The 14,015-nt window shown below is 41.7% G+C and overlaps 2 protein-coding genes across 2 annotated transcripts; one reads left to right on the top strand and one right to left on the bottom strand.

Moving 5' to 3' along the window:
• The first annotated feature begins 787 nt into the window (after nucleotides 1-787).
• LOC139552761 (claudin-4-like) lies at nucleotides 788-2,670 on the top strand. Its single transcript, XM_071364798.1, has one exon. The coding sequence runs from the start codon at nucleotides 1,383-1,385 to the stop codon at nucleotides 1,923-1,925; it is 543 nt and encodes a 180-aa protein (XP_071220899.1). The 5' UTR covers nucleotides 788-1,382; the 3' UTR covers nucleotides 1,926-2,670.
• An 846-nt stretch (nucleotides 2,671-3,516) lies between these two features.
• Nucleotides 3,517-11,465, bottom strand: LOC139552763 (claudin-4-like). The gene is made up of 2 exons (XM_071364799.1): nucleotides 10,805-11,465; nucleotides 3,517-4,832 (listed from the first exon to the last, which is right to left on the bottom strand). The coding sequence occupies exons 1-2, from the start codon at nucleotides 11,286-11,288 to the stop codon at nucleotides 4,186-4,188; spliced, it is 1,131 nt and encodes a 376-aa protein (XP_071220900.1). The 5' UTR covers nucleotides 11,289-11,465; the 3' UTR covers nucleotides 3,517-4,185.
• Between the last annotated feature and the right edge of the window lie 2,550 nt (nucleotides 11,466-14,015).

Here is a 14,015-nt window from a genome sequence, read left to right as displayed (position 1 = left end):
CTTTCTGTGCGTAAAACCTGTGCGTCAGTTTGGAGAGTATTGAAGGTTCGCCACGCATGGGCTGTTGGATTCTTATGGATGCTCATGAATGAGCTGTTGGTTTCTGTGATAAATTATAATTTTAACATCCAACAACGAAAATCAAATTCCCACGTGGGCTATTGCCGCGTTCAAGTGATACTCGAACTAGTAAGCTAAATTGTCCCACTTGCTTACTTGGTTGTAGTCCCGAGTTTCCTAGTTCCGACTAGCAAAAGTCCCTGATATAACACTTCTCCTTCACACGGACATTCTTTCTTTCAATCGTTCCCTACTTTCTTCATTTTCTATATAACGCGACTGGAGAAAAGCTTTTCAAAAGTAAAATATAAGCTTACAAAGCAATGCTTTTCTAGATCTCAAATTAAATGTGAACAGCCTATTTAACTTTTTTGAGATCTTGGTTGTTTCCTATTTTGTGTTTTTATTTAGTTTACTTCACATTTAATTGGGAAGGTCTATTTTATTCGATAACAACAGCATGCTTTACTGTACCCTGATAAAGGCCTTTGCTGAGTTTCGACCATCTGGTCTAGCTACAAAGTTAGTGTCCATCGCAGTGCATGGTAGTAAAAAAACATAATTTGTGATAACAGTGTCCTAATTATTTAATGTAAAAAAAATCACGTTCGTGGTTTTGGATGTAAAAAATATATAATTTGTGCAATAGTGCAAATATAAAATAAATCGTGTAACATCTTATTATTTTAGTTAAATTGTGTAATTCTTCTTTACTCACTCCCCTGCTCGCTGAATAATTAAAAAAAGTCTCAGATAGTGGCCGGTTAATTAAGCAGCCATAGATGACACCCAGTCTGTGTATTGGCCTGTAAGCAGCCACGAAAACCCTATCTTATGTTTCACACACACCTCTCCACCTGTGGCATTGGGTAGGACAGCCAATGCAAAACTGGAGAGACCAAAACCCGCGCAAATAAACTTTTGCACAAGAATCGTTGCGACAAGTTTATTTCATAATTGAGTAGCCTACTTTTGCAGATTGGAGCTGTCTATTTTTCAGCTGTGAAATTATAAGAATTTAAATGTGGTGCATATCTCTTGGCAACGGCCCAAGACACATTCCTATGTAGGGTATTTTTCCAGGATTTTGTACACAGCTGGGCACATTGAGGGGCTTCCTGTGTGGGAAGAACATTCCTGAACTCCAGGACAACGTGATAGATGTGTGGATCTCTTAGTAACGGAGCCAAAGCCCACCCGAGGATGGAGGGGGCTCGGTTGGCTCTCTATATAACCTTATTCTGCTTTAGGGGTCACACACTCGGTGTGCTTTTTGGAGGAGAAGAGGGAGATCCATATAGGAGTAGCAGTAGCTGGCAACGATGGTATCTTTGGGGCTGCAGATTCTGGGCGTCGGGCTGGCGGTGCTGGGCTGGGTGGGGAACAGCATCTGCATCCTCCCCATGTGGAAAGTCTCGGCCTTCATCGGAAACAACATTGTGGTGGCGCAGACCATCTGGGAGGCTCTGTGGATGACGTGCGTGGTGCAGAGCATAGGCCATATGCAGTGTAAGGTCAACGACTCACCCCTCTCCTTGCCTCCGGACCTCCAAGCCGCCCGGGCCATGGTAGTCATCGCCGTCCTCTTGGCCCTGTTCGTGCTCCTGCTCTCGGTTGTCAGGGGGAAATGCACCACCTGCGTCGGGGACCAGTCGGCCAAGGCCCGGGTGGCCATCACTGCCGGGGTGTTCTTCCTTGTGGCTGGGGCGCTCAACAACTCCCTGGTACCCGACTCACAGAGGAGAGAGCTGGGCGCGTCCCTGTACGTCGGCTGGGGCGCGTCAGGACCGCTTCTGATTGGGGGCGCGCTCCTTTGCTGTCAGTGCCGGTCGAGGGGAGACCTCTATAATGGAGCGAAGTACTAATTTCTTTGACTACTCTTTTTTGGAACGTTCGTTTCAAAATAGATGTGTGCTTTAGCCCAGAAGATCCCAAACTGTGGGTGAAAGTCGTACTAGTAGAATGCACAAGGTGCAATTTCGAAATCAGTTCCTCCTCATGTTAGTCATTTCATAGCTCTCCAGGAACATGGTTGGACAGCCCTGCCTTTAGAGTTATTTATAGCTTTTCAGAAATGTCCAGATCAACTAGATCATCTCAGCGAACATTTTTAATTTCGCTGTTTTAAGCCCATATATATTGTTGTAATTTTATTGTCACTCAAATATCACATGAATAAACATTAGACATGGCAAAATATATATTAGTTTTAAAATGGCAACATTTTCTTTGCACCCTATGAAAAAACGTGTAGAACTGCAGGAAATAAGCTTTAAACCTGCAAAATTATATCCACCAACAAGAGGGGTGTGAACAGTTTGTGTCATGAACTGTGCCTGTGCCCATAGAAATAGACGTGGCGCGCGCGCAGGGGGCGTGGATGTTCTCCAATGCTGGAAGGGGGGACTGAGTGAAAAAGTTTAGGAACCTCTGCCTATGTATTGTTATAGCCTATAGCCTAGTTTACTTTATAGCCTATATTTAGCCTTTTGTTTAGCTTGCGCGTTTAGAGTGGCTATCGATTACATCAGAAGAAGAATTGAATAATCATTTCATACTGTTTTGAATTTTGACTGAGTTTTGCTCGAACTGTAAACAGACAACATCGTGTTTTGGGGGGGATTTCCCCAGATGTCTAACCCTTTTGGGACATTAGTCTACTTTCCCGCCAAATCTGCAAGGGCATGGCGAAACAGAAGCACTTCAGAAAACTAAAGGCACTTACTATTTGCTCTTAGAGTGTTGTTATTTAATATATATTTTTCTCAACGAATTTTGAAAACTGAATAATTAGTGATGCTCAGCATATAAATTATGTTAATATTCCTTTTCAGAAACCCGTCTTGAGGAAAACTGGGCGGGGGAATATTTATATATATTTTTGGACATTTATTTTCACCTGAAAGGGAACTGGTAGATGTGCGGTCTGTAGCCTACTGTATGGGAAAAGAGGCGCGCTCTCTGTAGCCATTAAACAGACATGGCTAGAAAGGATCCATCTTTTTTCAAATTAATGTCAAAAGTGGATTTTTTTTGTGCATTTTAGCTAACCCTAACCCTTTCCCTAACAACCTAATTTTCCTAACCTTCTAACTTAGTTCTCCTAACCTGCTGCGTAAATTCTCCTAACCTGCTGCGAATATTCAAATCAGACGTCAATTTGACAAAAAGCTGGATTCCTCGTCAATGTGTTTCCAGGCGCGCTCTAACGGATTGTCTCGAGGTGTCGCCGAAATCTGTTCTATTCAGGGATTTTTCTGTAAAATACTGTCACCCCACGAGGACAGTCAATTTAACCATGTCAAACAGCCTAACGGCGAAAAATGCACTTGCCAATAGAAATTCCTCGTAATCAATCAATCTAGGTCTATGCGCCTACTTTGCGCAACTCGAATGAACAGAGAACAACAACGTAACTTAAACCATGATGCTAAATATTTATATTCAAACAGAACATTTATTTTCGTTTTAAAATCTACTTTTATTTCAAATGTGAATATTTGTGAAATGAAGGGGGAAAAAATGCACATACTGAAAAGCATACAGAAGAGAGTAGTCTGATACTAGGATACAGACAGAATGTAACATTCAATTTGAGCAGAAAACATAAATAAGTCGTCACAGGAGGACATCAATGTAAAAACATTACAACTCCAAAGTCACCTAGCAACATTCAGAATATAGAAATATATCAAGCGGAGCAGACCCAACATCATATCATGTCATAAGATATAATATATATTTAGAACATAGAGCTGGCAATATGTAGAGTAGACAAGACTTAGTGTCGTCTGCAAAAGAGTATCGGACAACTCAATAAGAGCATCAACATTTCATCTGTAACACTGAACACCCCATCCTGCTCCTATATCCCCAGTCCCGTCTTCCAAAAGCACCTGAACCCCTCCCCCTTCTAGCTCTGACTCTGTTGATAGCTACATTATTGAGGAAAAGTATACATACTGTGACTGTGATATGTGGTTGTCTCACCTAGCTATCTTAAGATGAATGGATTAACTGGAAGTCACTCTGGATAAGAGCGTCTGCTAAATGACTAAAATGTAAAAATGTCAAATGTAAAAAATGTCAAATGTCCCCATATCCACCCGAGACTCTACCCCTCACTCATACATAGTTCATGGATGGAGATGTGGTCCGGACGGGGGCGAACTTAGCCGCCACATATGGCCTGCCCATGTTGCCCTCCTTGGGGGGGCAGTTGCAGCAGAGCAGACCACCTCCCAACAGCAGCAGCCCTGCGGAGCCCCAGCCGATGTACAGAGCCGCCCCCAGCTCCCTCCTCTGGGCCTCTATCACCAAGGGGTTATAGAAGTCTCTGATCAGGGTATTGGCCGACCATGACACAGGGATGAAGATGAGGAGGCCACAGATGATGAAGACGATCCCGGCGATGATGCAGGCTTTGGCTTTGGCAGCCTCGTCCTCCATGCAGTTGGTGCACTTCCCCCCGACGATGGCCATCATGACGCCGCAGACGCCCACAATCACTGCCACGATGACCATAGCTCTGGCGGCCTGGAGGTCCTGAGGTAAGGCAAGCATGGAGTCATAGACCTTACACTGCATCTGTCCCGTGCTCTGGACCACGCAGTTCATCCATAACCCTTCCCAGATGACCTGAGCGGTGACGATGTTGGCTCCGACAAAGGCAGTGACCCTCCACATGGGCATGGCACAAGTGAGGATGGTCCCCAGCCAGCCAATCATGGCCAGCATTACTCCCATAATCTGGAGGCCCTGGGAAGCCATGGCTGAAGTATACAAAGTTCGAAGTTCAAGGTATACTAGTGCCGCTGGTTACTACGGCTGGTACGCTGAATCTACTGCTGCTGTTGTAGAGATGATCGACTTACACCCCTGCACACATTTTGCCTCTACACGGTTATTTGTCAATGATTCGATCAAGTCAAACTGCTTCTGTCTAGACAATGCTGCACAGTCTCGAACACGGAAAGGTTGCAATGGAGGCTCTCCTCTCCTTCTTCTTCGTCTGCCTCTTATTCCTTCAGACTGACCAGTGGTGGTTTTCTTCCTTCTCTCTGAGAGCCTGAGTTCTGGGATGACGACGAGTAAACAGGATCTTATTATATAGATCACACTTTGGAGGGAGGTGGGGAGGGTGGGGTTTGGGTTTGGGTTTCTATGCTCCCAAACAATAGAGGAAAGCCGACACTGGATATCCCTGGGCCTTGTTTCCTGCTCTTTGTGTGTTTTGTTCTGGTGATATGAGCTTTACTGAAGGATCTCAAGCAACGCTCCCAAACACAGGACAATGTCTCTCTCTCCAACCCCCACCTGAACACACACACACACAGTATTAACTTCAGTATGTTATTTCCAAGAATATCTTTACAGTGAGTGACATCCAACTGTGGGATCCTGCTAAAAGACTGAAATTCAGTGGTGTAAAGTACTTAAGTAAAAGTACTACTAAGTAGTTTTTTGGTGTATCTGTACTTTACTATTTATATATTTTTTAACAACTTTTACTTTTACTTCACTACATTCCTAAAGAAAATATGTAAATTTTACACCCATACATTTCCCCTGACACCAAAAAGTACTTGTTACATTTCGAATGCTCAGGCAGGACGGAATTATGGTCCAATTCACACACCTATCAATAATACCGCATCACCCCTACTGCCTCTGATCTGGCGGACTCACTAAACACAAATACATCTGGCGGACTCACTAAACACAAATACATCTGGCGGACTCACTAAACACAAAATACATCTGGCGGACTCACTAAACACAAATACATCTGGCGGACTCACTAAACACAAATACATCTGGCGGACTCACTAAACACAAAATACATCTGGCGGACTCACTAAACACAAAATACATCTGGCGGACTCACTAAACACAAATACATCTGGCGGACTCACTAAACACAAATACATCTGGCGGACTCACTAAACACAAATACATCTGGCGGACTCACTAAACACAAAATACATCTGGCGGACTCACTAAACACAAATACTGCAATTGTAAATAGTGCCCCTGGCTGTCCGTAAAAATAAAATAAACAAATAATAATAATAATCGTCAGTAAATAATAATAACAATTGTGCAGTCTTGTCTTCTTAAGATAAGGAATTTGATGTATAGCATTTACTTTTACTCAAATATGACAATTGAAAACTTTATCCACCACTGTACCACCGATACTTTTAGACTTTTACCCAAGTTGTATTTTACTGGGTAACTTTTGCTTTTACTTGAGTCATTTTCTATTAAGGTATCTTTACTTTTACTCCACTGCTGAAATTTAAATGTATTGAGTACCTCACGAGACCAGAATGTTATCCCTCCTCAGTGCAGTAGGAGGCAATGAATACATGCATTTGAGTAGTTTTACAATTCCACCTGAAAACGATATTTTGGTATTTGTCTAAATAGTCCGTTGTTGACGTAGTCCCAAAATGTTTTGCTTGTCAGCACTCAAGTTTTCAAGTTATATAACTTTTAAAATAGGATTTCTTTATTTTGAAAGTTACATATCTTGCCGGTGCGCAGGGCATCTGAATTGGCTGCATCTACCACCAGCAGCCCGAGACTAATATAAAAATATAAAAAATAGGTACACAAGGCTTTATCCTTGGGTTTTTTGTTTGGCGATTGACAAGTCGATCGTGATCGACCGGTTGGTGACCACTGCACTAGAATATATGGAGAGACCGTTCAGAAAATTAGAGATCAATGAAAGAAAGCCATGCAAATACACATCTCATTTTCAGCACCAATTGGTAGATTTAAAAATACTCTGATCTTGTATATTATTTAGGGTTAGGAAAGTAATTTTGAATTATAATTAAAAAAAAGGTGTTTGTAGAGCTTTTATGTACAACATATATTGATGGATCAACAATACAGTGGTTTGAAGAGGAGGAAGGGAAGCACTACTAAGGTACACTATAGTACATTTTGGTAGATAGAAGGTGCTCTTTGGTAAAAGGGGTAAATTGGTCATCAAAAAAATTATATGAAGAGTGCCTTGGTCCTCCTTTCTTTTTGAATACAGTGGTTTGATTCATCCTGGAAGTTGCCAAATTCAATTGTTCAATCCATGAAATATTGGAAGGTGAGAAAAGAGTACAATAGGGGTTAAACACTAGTCCTATTAATCTATCCTAATAATCTTCACTAATCATGTGATGAAAACGGTCCAGTGGTCTTAAACTGTGGGCCAGGCTCCAGGTTTAAAACAGCTAAGTATGGGTTCCATAATGATTAAAAAAGGCTGCATGTCCCAAATTATTGCACAACTTGTAATACGTTAGCCTAATATGATCCACTACGTTAGCCTGATATGATCCACTACGTTAGCCTGATATGATCCACTACGTTAGCCTGATATGATCCACTACGTTAGCCTGATATGATCCACTACGTTAGCCTGATATGATCCACTACGTTAGCCTAATATGATCCACTACGTTAGCCTGATATGATCCACTACGTTAGCCTGATATGATCCACTACGTTAGCCTGATATGATCCACTACGTTAGCCTGATATGATCCACTACGTTAGCCTGATATGATCCACTACGTTAGCCTGATATGATCCACTACGTTATCCTGATATGATCCACTACGTTAGCCTGATATGATCCACTACGTAAGCCTGATATGATCCTGAGGAACAACCAGAAGAACGAGACAGAGCAAAGAAAGGTCAACTAATGATGTAATTTTTATTTTTTATTTTTATTTTACCGTTATTTTACCAGGTAAGTTGACTGAGAACACGTTCTCATTTGCAGCAACGACCTGGGGAATAGTTACAGGGGAGAGGAGGGGGGGATGAATGAGCCAATTGTAAATGGAGTGATACAAAATGTAAGGAAACTAACACTAAAGTGACCATTATAAATGTAAGGAAACTAACACTAAAGTGAGTTAACAATGTAAGGAAACTAACACTAAAGTGAGTTAACAATGTAAGGAAACTAATAGTTAAGTGGCAGTTATAAATGACTGTGGGTGTAATGGCAGGTAGCCTCGTGGTTAGAGTGTTGAGCCAGTAACCGAAAGGTTGCTAGATCAAATCCCTGAGCTGACAAGGTAAAAATCTGTCATTATACCCATGAACAAGACAGTTAACCCACTGTTCCTAGGCTGTCATTGTAAATAAGAATTTATTCTTAACTGACTTGCCTAGTTAAATAAAATAAAAAACTGATGTTGGCTACCAATATATATTTTTAAATACAGTGAAAAGTCAGGGCATATAAATAATTAAAACATTCTAGAAATCATAAACCAACTCGGTAGGTTTGGCGCTGTACTGTCTTCAAATTTCACCCCTTCAAGTTATAAGGCCAGCATTTCATAAACTTCACTGTGGAAAAGGTGATGTGTTGATATACTTCAGTTTGCTGCCATATGACATTGGTCTCCAGTGATCATAAGGTCAAATATATCTAAAACAATTGATTTCTCATTTACCTAGCTCTTATCAATAGCTCTTATCAATATCTCTTATCAATAGCTCTTATCAATAGCTCTTATCAAAAGCTCTTATCAAAAGCTCTTATCAATAGCTCTTATCAATAGCTCTTATCAATAGCTCTTATCAATAGCTCTTATCAATTTGTAAATTACAGTGCATGTAGAATGGTGTTACTTCTATCTGAAATAAAGAAAGTACATGTCGTTCCACTTGGAACTAACAGATTGCTCGACCTTATTCATCGTTTCATCGCCCGTAAAGGTGGTGGATTTATGAGGGAATTATGTCAAGGTCAAAATATCTGTATACACACCGCCGCCACACCTTCATTTATTTGATCTCCACACCAAACGAATAGCGGGGGAATGGCATGCTACTTTCATGCTTAAGTTCAAGGTCCGAATACGTGTGGAGAGAAACGTGCATACTTGCATAAAATGTAATTACCACACTGGGCAAAAACTGGTTGAATCAATGTTGTTTCCACATCATTTCAACCAATAAAATCTATGTGATGACATTGAATCAATGTGGAAAACTGATTGGATTTGCAAGAAGTCATCAACATATGGGCATTTAGTTGTTTTTGAACCCAACTTTGAACCTAAATCTAATGACGTAGTGAAATGTTTTGTTGTTGATTTCACATTGAATTCAGGTTAGTTGACAACTCAACCAAATGTAAATCAGAACTAGATGTTGAACTGATGTCTCTGTCCAGTGGGACGTTCTATTTACTAGTGCTTAACTCAAATCAAATCAAATTGTATTTGGGACATGCGCCGAATACAACAGGAAAGTAATACGTGAAATGTTTACTTACAAACCCTTAACCAACAATGCAGTTCAAGAAATAGAGTTAAGAAAAGATTTACTAAATATACTAAAGAAAAAAAGAAAAAAAGAATTATTAAAAGAACAACAATAAAATAACAATAACGAGGCTATATACAGTGGGTATCGGTACCGAGTCAATGTGCAGGGGTACAGGTTAGTAGTGGTAATTGAGGTAATATGTACATATAAAACAATTGTGACTATGCATAGATAATTATCAGCGAGGAGCAGCAGGGGCAATGCAAACAGTCTGGGTGGTCATTTGATTAGCTGTTCAGCAGTCTTATGGCTTGGGATAGAAGCTGTTAAGTAGCCTTTTGGACCTAGACTTGGCACTCCGGTACCGCTTGCTGTGCGGTAGCAGAGAGAAAAGTCTGACTAGGGTAGGAATTCCCCCCTTAGATAGTACAACGGCAGGGAAAAATACCTGAGAAATATTTTGTTTTATGGACATAGTTTAATATTTACTTGCTATTTAGTTGAATGAAAGTTATTGCAGTTATTGCATCTGATAGAAATAAAGCGCTGACAGACTTCTCATCTTGAATATGGTGTTGATGAAATGCCATCAAAACATAAAGTCAAATACATAGGGAAAATATTTATTTACAGTTTCAGAACTATCTACTGTAACTCATACACTTTAAGAAAAGCTACACATGACAATATTAACAATCACACACACACACACACACACACACACACACACACACACACACACACACACACACACACACACACACACACACACACACACACACACACACACACACACACACACACACACACACACACACACACACACACACACACACAGCCAAACCTGCACAGGACAATGTTGCAGACTGCATGGGGTTGTTTTTAAGGAATTCAGTTCCTTCTCCGGGTCTAAGCCGAAAATATACAGGTTAGGACAATATTTATGCAAAGACTTATGGGATAGAATCCTCTTGTTCTAAAGTATATTTTATACCTAGCTTCAGCTGTGGTTCACTTTCAACTGTAACTTACTTCCATGGACTCTTTAGTCACTGTGGTCCTCCTCTTTGCTCATCACCTTCAAATATCCTCATTATCAAACCTTCCTAATAGAGCAGCACCATAGTGACCATAGTGCCAGAATAGAGTCCATATATACACAGCTGGATCTTAGCTACAGACAGACAGTCTCTCATGGCAGACAGACCTCGCTCTCTTCTCTTCCATTCTTGCTCTTCCATTCTTCTCTCTCTCCCTCTCTTCCCTCTCTTCCTTTCTCAGACGTAGTCTTTTCCAGAGGCTGGTCCCAAGGTCTCGGAGCGAGGGGACTTGTTGTACCTGGCGGTGTAGGATCCCTCGTCCTTCTCGGGGCAGTTGAAGCAGAGCAGGCCTCCTCCAATCAGCAGCAGGGCACCTGCCCCCCAGCCCACGTAGAGCGCGCCCCCCAGCTCCCTCTTCTGAGCGCTTACCAGGTGCGGGTTGTAGAAGTCCTGGATGATGCTGTGGGCTATCCAGCAGACAGGGATCAGACACAGAACCCCGGCAATGATGAACACCACCCCAGATGTCACGCCCACTTTAGCCTTGGACGCCTCGTCCTCCACGCAGTTGGTGCACTTTCCCCCGGCTACAGCCAATAGGATGGCGATGATGCCGGAGAGGATGGCGATGACAGTCATGGCTCTGGCAGCCTGAAGGTCCTGGGGCAGGGCCAACATGGAGTCATAGATCTTACACTGCATCTGGCCCGTGCTCTGGAACACGCAGCTCATCCAGATACCCTCCCAGGTGACTTGAGAGATGATGATGTTGCTGTCAATGAAGGCGGAGACCTTCCACATGGGCATGGCGCATACGATGATAGTCCCGATCCAGCCAATGACCCCCAGGGCCGTGCCCAGCATCTGTAACCCAGCTGACACCATATTGGATCCGGTTGGCGTTGGTTTCTCTGTTTGTCTGCGTGTCTGAGTGAAACTGGATGGCCTTTTGTCTTAGTCTGTGTCTCCTCTCTCTCTATGTGGCGTAGAGGTTCTTTGTCTTCTCTCTGTGTAATCTGAATACAGTGGGTGGTCGTCTCCATGTGCTGCTCTAGGTCTGAATCCGAGTGGGGGAGGAATACCAAGAGTACAGGTACTTATAACCTCCACCTCAGGGTGGAGGGAGGGAGGGAGGGAGGGAGGGGCCATACTTGAAATCACCTAACAACCAACCTGCTCTATTGTCTCACTCTCTCTCTCTCTAACTTCCCCTCTTTCCCTCTCCTAGTTCACTCTCTTTCCTCCTCTCTCTCTGACAACAATAGTATGTACAATTTAATCTATAATTCAATTCCTAGAGCATCATAAGACAATATAGTCAACAGTATCCCTTAACAAAAAAAACATGTCAAATTTGCAGTTTCACATGTGAAATATCTGTTTTCACATGTGAAATATCTGTTTTCACATGTTGAGCTTAAATTTCACACGTGAAACCATCTTTTCACATCTATTAAATTTAGAGTTCACATGTTAACATCACATTTTCACAAGTGAGGAGAATATCATGTTTTCACCTCTCACTTTCACATGTGGAATTGTGAAAATCAAATTTGCAGGTTCACATGTAAGAAAACCCATGATTGTTTTTCACATGTGAATTTGCAATTCCAAATGTGAAAGTGAGTTTTTCAAATGTGACAGTTTTTCACATATGAAACTGCAAATTTCATTATTTCATGTAATTGTTTTTCACATGTGAATTTGTAATTCCACTCCACTCCCACTTTAGCCAAGGATGCCTTGTTTAAACACCTCGTCTAAATCTGATTTACAGTTTCACTTCCAAGAAAACTCCACATGGGGTTGAAATAATGTTATTCTCCTCACATGTGAAAAGAGGGTGGTAACATGTTGCAGTAGAAATGTTTCCACCAGTGGAATTAGGTTGACCACATCTAAAAAGCCCAAATGCAGGACAAGGGAGCGCTTTTGCGGGACATTCGTGGAACACAGTGGACAGAAAACATTTTGGGGGGCAGGTTAGTGATCACGTTGAAATGGTGAAATAGTTCTGCTGTATGAAGGTCACTGCCTGTTAAGGGGCAGTCCTTGATACTATGTACCCATTGATTTTTTTAAGAACTTAAGGTCAAATGTGTCATGACCTTAGTTCAACCGTTGTCAGAACTCAAAACATAAGATTGCTTTACGCCAATGTTTCTAGGTCCGCCAAAGAACGTGTGGTGAGACCGCATTTGCCCCAGTCATTTTCAACCCACTTTCAAAGCAGCAGCACCGACCAGGACAGTTACTTCTCAGAGCATTTTTGCGTTCCAGTTCAACATTTACCTGCTCGCAGTCTACCATTGAAATCCATTGAAGAATACACACAGAAAAGTTGCGCTATTTGTATTTGAGCAATATGATTTGTCGTTCATTCAAGCTCCCCTATGTTCCCGCGAGACACAACTTCTCGAGCACACGAGCAGAAGTTGATAGCTATGTGTGTGTGTGTGTATCACTGTAAATGTAACAGCTTTGAAATTGTATTATTAAGAATGCTGTACTGCAGGAAATCAGTAGGAATAAGGATTCTTTGACAAATTAAAAGTTTGCTCACACAACAGTAAATCAGTGACTGTTAGAGAGAGAGGCGGGGGGTTCTTCCTAGATAGTGGAGGGCTTTAGCTTCTTCGGGATCAGTGTCCCTTCCACCGGACGGTTGAGCTAACGTAGGCTAATGTAAATAGCATGAGGTTGTAAGTAACAAGAACATTTCCCAGGACATAGACATATTTGATATTGGCAGAAAGCTTATATTTTTGTTAATCTAACTGCACTGTCCAATTTACAGTGGCTATTACGGTGAAATAATACCATGCTATTGTTTGAGGAGAGTGCACAATTTTGAACATGAAAAGTTATTAATAAACAAATTAGGCACATTTGAGCAGTCTTGATACAAAATTTTGAACAGAAATGAAATGGTTCATTGGATCAGTCTAACACGTTGCACATACACTGATGCCATCTAGTGGCCAAAATCTAAATTGCACCTGGGCTGGAATAATACATTGTGGCCTTTCTCTTGCATTTCAAAGATGATAGTACAAAAAAAAATCCATAAACTTCCAAGTGTTTCTTTTCAAATGGTGCCAAGAATATGCATATCCTTTCATTAGGGCCTGAGCTACAGGCAGTTAGATTTGGGTATGTTCATTTTAGGTGAAAATTGAGAGAGAGAGAGAGAGAGATTAGTATAACCTTCCAAATAAAGGACTGCCTTTCTCTGCCTCTCTGTCTCTACACACACAGCAGGTCAGTAGAAATAGAACAGTTGTTTACTCTCTATGGGGAGGTCTGTAAAGGGCAGATCAACACACAGAGACTCAGTGTATAGCCAAATACATTTCCTTAAACCCCATGGATCCTGCTGAGGATAATGAGACACCAACACCATGGATCCTGCTGAGGAATATGAGACTCAACACCATGGATCCTGCTGAGGATCATGAGACACCAACACCATGGATCCTGCTGAGGAATATGAGACCTAACACCATGGATCCTGCTGAGGAATATGAGACTCAACACCATGGATCCTGCTGAGGATAATGAGACACCAACACCATGGATCCTACTGAGGATCATGAGACTCAACACCATGGA

This window comes from Salvelinus alpinus, chromosome 24 (assembly GCF_045679555.1).
Source record: "Salvelinus alpinus chromosome 24, SLU_Salpinus.1, whole genome shotgun sequence".
Lineage (NCBI taxonomy): Eukaryota > Metazoa > Chordata > Actinopteri > Salmoniformes > Salmonidae > Salvelinus > Salvelinus alpinus.
Note: the sequence above shows the minus strand (reverse complement) of the source record. Positions and strands in the feature narration are given on the sequence as shown.